General features: G+C 33.0%; 1 protein-coding gene across 3 annotated transcripts in view; it reads right to left on the reverse strand.

Moving 5' to 3' along the window:
• Window positions 1-10,108, reverse strand: part of Ints6 (integrator complex subunit 6) — an 89,044-nt gene that overhangs the window by 13,784 nt on the left and 65,152 nt on the right. For all 3 annotated transcript variants that reach the window (XM_004633102.3, XM_023717213.1, XM_012515149.2), the window contains 5 exons: window positions 8,015-8,167; window positions 7,651-7,783; window positions 6,536-6,630; window positions 3,907-4,017; window positions 2,665-2,880 (listed from right to left, as the gene is read on the reverse strand). In XM_004633102.3, coding sequence (XP_004633159.1) covers window positions 2,665-2,880; window positions 3,907-4,017; window positions 6,536-6,630; window positions 7,651-7,783; window positions 8,015-8,167 — 708 coding nt within the window. The remainder of the gene's footprint in view (window positions 1-2,664; window positions 2,881-3,906; window positions 4,018-6,535; window positions 6,631-7,650; window positions 7,784-8,014; window positions 8,168-10,108) is intronic.

Below are 10,108 nucleotides of genomic sequence, written 5' to 3' on the forward strand. Positions count from 1 at the left end.
GAAATGAAAAAAGAAATCCCTGAATTAATAACATCTGCACTAAAGAATCAAATGCAGAAACATATGGAAGAAACCCAGTGCCCACCCAGAACAAGTGCGGAGGACACTAGCTCGGCTCAAATGCATGAATCAAGAGCGTCGATAGTAAATAAGCAACAGCGGAAAGATATTGAGGAAATCAGAGCACAATTCTTTTCTGAAAATAAATTTCAACCCAGAGTAATATATCCTGCAAATCTCTCAAGTTCAATGGAGAAATGAAATACTTCCATGACAAAGAACAACTAAAGAATTTCATGACAACAAAGCCAACCCTACACTAAACTACTAAAAGATATTCTAGAGAGGGATCAAAATGACCACAACTCCATGAATGAGAAAGGACCCACCAAATAGGGCAAACAACCACCGGAGAAAAAGAGGTATGAAACAGCAGTCTTTCAATTATTCTTTTGTATACAGCAGCAAAATATTTCCATCAGCACACTCTACAAATGGACTTCTTCTGCACCCGATGAGTCATGATTCTGTCTGGGTCTATAAGACGGATATCAAGGGAATGATAGTGGCCTTGTTCCACACGTGACACCTGGCCACCAATAAGCGTCATGGTCACTATCCACATCCACCAAATACTAGAACTTTGTATGATATCCTATTCTCAAACTGTTAGAATTGCTGCTCATATATTTGCCATTCTGGTATTTATGTTATGTTTTATTCTAAGTAATTCTTTACTATCATGAAAATTTTTTGATATTTTTGCATATATTAACCTAATCAAATATTATGTGAGTACTCTGAATTGATCACAGATTCGTACATACAATACACTACATTCTGGCCTCTTAGTTGAACTCACAATTTTAATTTTTGAATATTATTTTCAAATATTTAATCTTGAATACTTAATTTTCTAATTTTAGTTTTATGATTTATACTGTTTCTTTGACTTACAATCTACTTATAATACATGAAATATTTTCTCCTAGTATTAGACACTTTAAAAAACATATTTCCATTTTCCATTGACTTTATATTATTTGTCTTTTTTATACACACACACACACACAAAAATAATATGTATATAACCTGACATAAGATTGATACTGTTTTGTGGAAATCTTCAATGACCTTTAAAATGGGTTCATCTAATATAATTATATTTTTCATAGTCCTGCATAACTCATTTTGATAGCTCTTTATTCTTTTATCCAGGACCATACAACAACTTCTCTTGCCTTCTAGATTATAGTCTTTCTCATTTTCTATATGCTACATCTGGAAGGATTAGAATATTTCGAGTTTGTATAACTGGAAAATATTTTACTTTTAGTTTTCAAAGGTATATTTGCTAAGTATAAAATTCAATGAGGAGAGATCTTTTTTTTTCCCCAGTTCTCTGAATAAGTCTAGTTTCTTACCTACTTGCTCTTTTTCTTTTTTTAATGTGGAATAAGATGCCATTTAATTTTGCTCTTTCATAGCTAATATTTTTTCTATATATATGCTTTAACTATTTGTTTCTTTATAAGTAGTTTTGGACAATTTCATTTTTATGTATCTTGGTATGATTTTATTCATACTTCTTGTGCAAAAGGTTCATTTTTCTAGGAAATGTGGTGCTACAATTTTAATTAAATTCAGAAATTTTAAATTTCTAAATACCCCATTCTACTTTGAGAATTCTAATTATATGAATATAAGTTTCTTGATTTTGGCACAAAGTGAAGTATTATATGACTGATCTGTAAACTCTTCTTCACGTTTATTTTAGACAATTTTTCTTGTTAAATTCATTAAAGTTTGTAAATAATTATTTTACAATGTGCAATCTATTATTAATCTCATGTTGTATCTTCATTTCACAAATTTTTCTAAAATTCACTCTCTCTACATCTTATTTCTTTCACATTTCAATTTTTAATTTGCTATATAATTATTATTGATTTTCAATAAAGTTAATAATGAGTTAAAAAAATAAAAAAAAATAAAAAGAATGAAATCCTGTCATCTGTGATAATCTGAATGAGTTTAAGGAAATTACAGTATCAGTAAAATAATGCAAGCCGAGCCAAAAGTTCTCATATCCCTTGGTGATAACCCAGTTTCTCTGATATATCCAAATGTCTAGATTCTTGTTCCAACTATCTGTATAGTTACCTTTTTGCCAACACCACGCTGTGGTTATTACAGTTTTACTGAGAATCAAATTATAAGCTGTCCAACTTCATTTTATTCCAGAGTTTCTGAGCTACTTCAGAATTTTTACATTTCTGTATAAATTTTAGCATTAGTATGCTTATTTCTAAGAAAGTGTTGCTGGGATGAATGTACTAATAAGAACTCATAAATCCTTTTAGGAACATCAGTATCAGTACCACAATATTCTAAATACTACCATTCATAACTTTAGATAACCTCCAAACCTGTTTTGTCATCTAAAACATGACTCAGTTCACTGTTTAATCCATCTATGTATTCAAACACGATATGCAATTCTTAATTGAATTCTAAATTTCAATACTCCAATGAGAGTATAATAGTGTATAAATGTACTTTTCAAATTGTGGATGAACCATATATCAGTTAACAGAAAATTTGTTTATTCAATAGCACAACAAAATACAGCACAACATGAAAGAGTATAAAATTGGCTCTTACCTTATTTAGTAAAGCAACCTGGAACCCAGTGTATTCCTTCATATTAAGATCTAGAAGTCTGTGAGGAATATCCTCTGAAATACCCTGGAGCAGCTGTTGAAAATCTTTCCTGTACGCCATCGATAAGCCATGTGATCGGCTTCGAACTTTAATGCCAGTTTCTTGTACTACTTTTTTGCCTACGGATCCTATGACGCGATCAGATTCTATTTTGGCCTAAAAACAAACAAGAGTTGTCTTGTTATAAGCCAAATTGAAAAAATCATAAAATAGTTATGGTCAACTATAAGTTATTATATTTTATAGTAAGAAATTTTCTTTTTTCTTTTTTGCAGAACCAGGGATTGAACTCAGACCCTTGCACTTGCCAGGCAAGTGCTTATTCTACTGAGCCATCTCCCCGGCCCCAAGAAATTAAAATTTTAAGTATACTTTTTGTTGAGTACTAGGTAAATAAAAGTTTAAAAAATACTTATAATTTTTCATCACTGTAACTCCAAATTTTCAGAGCAAGACAAATATAACTTAAATTTATTTATTTTGTTAATGCCCATTACACTTAAACCATTTAGTGTAAATGTTTCGTAAGTGAAAATGTATATTACTGACTCAATGACTGATATAAAATTAGAATAAGTCATTAATCATCTTTGCTCAGACACTTATTAACACATAGTCACAGCTTTTCACTGCCACACTGCAAATAATGGCACAGCTTTTCACTGCAAAGTAAATAGTATTAATTTGATTCCTTCTAAATTGCATCCTGATTAGTAATAAAGATAATTATTAGATATACTGGGAAAAGTATGTACTGTTAAGCAAACATACTACCTATAAATGTGTTTTTCGGCCAAACTGACCAAATTTAGTATTTTAACAAAAATTTAAAAAGAAACTTCCATTTTGAAAGTCTTGAAGTTCTAAAACATGAAACACAAGAATCAGTTTTTTTCTAACACAATTTCCTAACATAAATTTCTCAAAGGGAAACAGAAGTAATGATCATATATAGAAACTTTAGGAATACACTAACGAAGTCATTTTCATAAATTAGTAATATAAGTCTTTAAATTTACATAGCAAACTTTACCTGAGAAAACCAGGTTAATATATAGTACATATAGCTTTAAAATGTAACACGTTAATATAATGGAATAGCATTGCAACCATCAAGAACTGACTTTGATCCTATCAACTTTTATCTAAAACTACTCACACACTTCTATTTTCTGACATTACCTGTTGACTCAATTTTTTGAGGTATGAAATGACACTATAACTTAGTCCATACTCCATGCTATCTGCTATTAAGTTAGGTGCTCCCATCATTCTAACAGCTTTCTTCAAGGGCTACAGGAAAAAAAAAAAAAAAAGAAATCGCATTCAATATTAATCTTGTTAAAAAATTTTATGGCTCTATTATAGTTCATTTTAAAACTTTCAACAAAAAATTTCCTGTCCTTTTCCTGAAAAAAGCAAGCAATACAGCCATATTTGTATTTCAGTAAAATGTTTATCAGTAGTATGAAAGCATTCTGATGAAAGAAGCATAAGATGTCATGAATTAAATCCCAAAGCTCAGAAAGTAAAGTCCTCGCTGCTTGTTAGCATTAGGAGACACCGGTTTTAGAAGAATATATACAGGAGACAGATATACACGAAGAGTTGATAAAACTATATTGCAAGTAAAAAGGGCACTCAAGAAAAGTACAAGATTTTACTTTGGTTAACTGGCTGGATCATGGCTCAATTCTCACTAGCTAGATATCCTGGCCCAATTTTAAGATTTCTCTGTTCTTAGCTTCTCATATGTAAACTAGGGATAATAGAGTACCTATCCTAATAGGGTTGTCACTGGGTTAACATGAGTTAATATATCTGAACAATGCATTTATAAAAGTACCTGGCAGAAAGTAAGCATTTGATGCAAGGCACTCATTAAAAAAAGTATTACTTATCATGGATATGGTATGGGGGAAAAGCTAAGAACAGACTAAGAATCACCCTGTGCAATTTAAAAAAAAAAAAAAAAAGGCAGGGAGATAGCTCAAATGGCCTAAGCACCTGCTTGACAAGCGCAAGTCATGCATGGCATGCTGTGCCAAGGCAGCCACTAAAGCCACTGGTGGTGGCATGGTGGCACATGCCTGTAATCCCAGCACTGGAGAGGCTGAGACAGGAGAATCACTATGAGTCAGAACTGTGTAGCAAGACCCTGTCCCAAATAAATAAATAAATAAAATATTTTTTAAAAAATCAGTAGTGAAAGTATCCAGTATATGTGAATGGGACACAGCTAGAAAAACATGACCACTGATGTATTAAAAGGTGTATAAGCATTGGTGTCAACATGGAATCAAGACTCTAATCTGATTTAATACCCACACAGCTTTGGCGAAGTACTGGGGGTTGCTATGAAAACTAAATGAGTCTACACAGATAACCTCCTATTCAAGGTGTTTGTCCTGTTTGCTAGATTTCCAACAACTTGTATAAAATCTATCTCTCTGTCTCTCCTTGCTGGGACAAAGTACCCGATACCCAAAATGAAGGAAGGAAAAGTTTATTTAGCTCACAATTAGTGGAGGTTTCAGTCCATACTCAGTTGGCTCCAAGGCAGAGTGGCACATGGCAGAGAGCAACCTTTCATGGTGGCAGCAAAGAGCAGAGAGCAAAGGGAGTGGCAGAAGCTCAAGCAGCTAGCTAGCCTCTCTCCCCTCCTTACATACTAATGTAAATTACCTGCCCCAGGGCAGGGGTAGCATCCATACCCACAATAATCAATCACAAACTCCAGAAGCTGCCCCATAATTATACGGGGTATTGGAATTTCATGCACGGGGTATCTATAAAATGTTATGATTTCTAAACCTCAAGAAGTTGATCTCTAGCCAAGCATGGATGTACATGTCTATAATCACTACAACATTCGGAGAGATTGAGACAAAAGGATCACTAATTTAAACTCAGTCTGGTAACTTACCAAGATCATCTCAAAATAAAGTAAAAGGGTTGGGGACTTAGTTCAGTGCAAAGACCCTGGATACATTCCCTAATACTCACACCAACCCTTCATCCCACCCCAACTGCAAAACAAACAGAAGAAAGAAAACAAACAGAGAGAAGGGCAGAGGGAGGGACAGATTATCTAATTATGTATTAGGGATCGCTGAGAAAGATTAGCTACAATCAAGTGGTGCAATATTCCTGTATCAAAAACAGGTGGAGAAGCCAAGAATACAGCTTAGCAGTAGAATATTTGCCTAGCATACACAAAATCCTATATCCCTCCCCAGCACCTCCATGAAAAAAGTAGAAGTAATATTTTAAAATAGTTTTACTGGGAACATATACTTACTCACTTAAAAACATTTTTTCTGCGTATTTGGAAAATAATGCAACAAAAATAACTTTCTGCCTTAAAGAGAAATAATTACAAAACTGCAACTCATAAAAGTAGTTCAACAATCAAGGTTAAACCATAAATTCTAAATCCACAATTTCAGCACCTCATACCCCCTTGTATTAATTGGGTAGCCTTGGACAAATAAATTGTGTAACATTCACTGGCTTAGTTTCCTCATCTGAAACAGGAATAATAATCATTTCTCTGAGAGAGTGGTTGTAGGAATTAAGTTATTTTAACACATCTCAGATGTTTAGGATATAAATATTACATGGTCATCATCACTATTCTTTAAATCCCTGAAACATTAATACTATTACATCTATATCAGTCATTTGTATACTTAATTTTCATGCACTTAATCTACAACAGCAATAAATAAAAGCTGAGGACATCTATAATAATCTATAATAAATATAATACAAAATTTTATAACAAGCTCTATTTTAATAATAGTCTTACCCCAAGATAGTAGGGAGGCATTGTCTTCAAATAACTTTCAAATGACTGTCGCCATTTCAATGTTGGTTTTGCTTTATGCACTTTAAACAAGTCATCTAGAAATATGTATCATGAACAAACCAATTATCATGCACTGTTTTCACACATAAAAGTCAAATCAGCTTCCTTTTTGCAGTTTTTGTTATTTGCAAGAGAGTAAGATCAGACATTAAGTTTTTAACAAAATTAAAAGCAGAATTTCTAGTTCTGGTGTTTTGATCTATAATACTGTTTTTTAAAAACTGAAAGGTATAACATGGATTCGGATTTTTTTTTTTTTTTTTTTTTTTTTTTTTTTGCTGGTTCAGGCTGCCTTAAGGGCATGTCTGGTGCGGCACGTGGTGCTGGGTATCGAATCGCAGTCCCTTGTCCCTGATTATGCCCAAGCAGGCACTTTAGACAACTAAGTTAACCCACCAACCCCCTGAAAGGTACAACGTATGGTCTAAGTATTATATTTAAGAATTAAACAACATCAAAAAATACAAAAGGAAAAAAGTGTATGCCCTGTCTGTAGACACAGATTCAAGGAAGAACTGCAGAATATTTTCTGTGAAAACTATAATACCTACTAACGCTTTGACTATAACTTTAAATAATCTGATGATTTCATAGAAAGTTTTCTCTAACACTACTTCTCAAAAAATGACAGCTAGATGATACCGAGAAACTAACTTCAGACTGTCTCATAATAATGTAGAACACATTCTTTTGTCATAATATTTGCCAAATGAAAACTAACGTTAGAATAATTCTTTAAGAATGCAGTCAAATTTTGAGAATATGCATTATAAATTCTAAATACATAAGTAATCTTACTTGCAGAAAAATTAGACTACTTAATAATTTAAGTATAACACCTTTATTATCTGAAAAAATAAAAGGAATTCCAACACTCAATTTATCACAAACATAAATAGGTTATTATAAAAAAAAAATCCTGAAAAAGATGTAATATTTTAAAGTATTTTCCATTAATTTTCAGAAAACAAAAACTGTAAAGGAATAGTCCCAAAGTTCGTCCTTAGAATTTTTATGTATGCCACACAACGGAGAACATGATAAAAATAGCTTACCTAAGAGGGGAAGGAGGACTGGATAATTATAAGGCATCACAAATAGGTTGACACAGTTCAGTGCTGTACTGGCTTTCAAGTATCCAAAAGGATGACCAAGTTCACTATACTTTGCACTATTGCTTACATATACCTGGTTAAAGGACAAATAGTTTATATTACATATTTAATAACCTATAAAGAACATTATGCCAACTGCTACCAGAATTTGGTTTTAAGAAGCAGATCATTCAGTAACATTTCAAGGGGTGGAGCTAATTTAGGATTCAACCCAGCAATTAGGCACAGTAGCCAAGAGTTCTACCCCTGAGTTTTATCTCCAGTCCTTATTCAAATATTTTTTAATGAGTACATTTCAGCTCACCTGCCAACATGTTTGAGGAGATTTTCTTTCCAGGATAAACTGAGTCAATGGTGAAGGCTCCAATTCATACTTGTCAAAAGGCAGTTTGTCAATAACCATTGGTTCACAATCTGTACAGGAAAACTTCACTACAGGATGAGATGTACGAGGTGGCTAGAGGAAAAGGTTGTATTATTACTATTTATATAAAACACCACAAATGAACTGACTTTAAGGAATTGAGTAAGTTAGGGAATGATACTTAGTTTGCTAGTTTGCTTTACTAATAAAAGCATTAATACACTGCAAGAAAATACTTCAACTTATAATAAAGTATAACAAGAAAAGGATACACACCTCAAAATCCATATAAAATGAAAATCTTTTTTGAAGTCAAATTTATTAGATTTTAAATGCAAATTTTTGAATTTAATTGTTAATTTTTACATCCAACAAAGGATGTTTAGAAACCCAGCCCTCATCTGTAATGAAAGGTCACATTCCTTTCTTTTTTTATAACATACACTCTTTATTAAAGTTAAAATTATACATATCAAGTAGAATGAGAATATCATGAAAAAATAGAAGAAATGAACTATTTTCTGCATAAGTACTTTCTGTCATAAAACCCTGCTATATGTGACCAGATTTCTTAGCACTCTGTGCCTGGAATCAGCCGTACTCTTAAACACTGACTTTTCTGCTACATGTGACAATGTATTGCTGTTATTATTATTATGTTTCTTCTCCTTCTCCTTCTTTCAAAGGTGTCATATTTAGTTCCTATATTTTTTTGTACAAATCAAATTGGTAGGACAGTCTCAATAATTAACATATTGCATACATTCTTCCTAGTGGTTAATTGCTGTACAAGATGCAGACATGATATCCCATTTACAAACACTATTACAACAAATCCCTCTATTCATTAAGAGAATGTAACTATATATCTATTCTAACCATTTTGAATACACAGATACAAAATGGACATTCATCTGTATCCCCTTTTTCTGTTTAGTTATGTTATTTGACTAGTATAGGTGTGTTAACTCAGCAAAATATTCTAAAAGAGTTCAGTAGCCCATAATAGTATTAGGGTCTTCCACTTGACTGGCAATTTCAGAAATTGCTGACCTGAGTACCCTACAGCTCAACATAACAGCATGGTTTACTTCTTATACTTCACTTTTATACTTTTCTGCTGGATGGTTAAGACCAAGATAAAGCAGGACCTATGCAACAGGAGTTATAGCTTTTGGGTCTGATAAGGTCAGTGAAATCCCCTCAGGATTTATCCTGAGATCCTGTACCTCAGATTGTAGAACCTTTGTCAGTGTCAGCCAGGTGGATGAGTCACAGCCATTGCTTGGCCAATGTGCTCTCTGTGAAAGCCTGAGAGAATGTTTTCTCTCCATGTGACTTTCCTTAGGCACACTCTACATCATCAATCACTTTCCTCTTTGGCCCCATTCACATTCCTTTCAAGTCATGAATGATTTGGTGTACCTGATAGTATCTTCAGTGTCCTACACATATATGAGGACATACTGAACTATTTGTGTTTCCTCTAACCTCATATTGTATTTTTCCATGTTTTTTCTTCTGATACTATTTATTCACTCTTCTAATTGAAATCTATTCCACACTTTATGGCTCATAATTATTTGTAACAGACCACAGAAGCAAAAGGTAATGCGTATGATATTGGTTTGGATTTCTTTCCATTAAGATTTTAACAAGTACCATTTTTACTGCTCTGTAATTTAAATACAAGAGAAAAAATAACCAGCAAAACAAGACTGCAAGTAGTTCATACAAATCTGAGTGGTAAGAACTAAAAAAGGGGACAACCCACTTGGGTCTCCCTTCTGTCCTCTCGGACAGGAGCTTTCTTTCCCTAAATATATTCCTCTCATTAAAAAAAAGAACTAAAAAGAGCTCCAAGAAGCAAAGTTACCAAAGAAACCAAAAGCTTCTCTATAAGGCAAGACTAATACATGAGAATGGGTCAAAAATCAGAGAAAAGGGAACTAGCCGCTCAGCACCCCCTCCTGTCCCTCTCTTGGACAGGAGCTTTCTTTCTCTCAATAAATATATTCTGCTCATAAAAAAAAA

Source organism: Octodon degus, unplaced genomic scaffold (genome assembly GCF_000260255.1).
Source record: "Octodon degus isolate 3935 unplaced genomic scaffold, OctDeg1.0 scaffold00051, whole genome shotgun sequence".
Lineage (NCBI taxonomy): Eukaryota > Metazoa > Chordata > Mammalia > Rodentia > Octodontidae > Octodon > Octodon degus.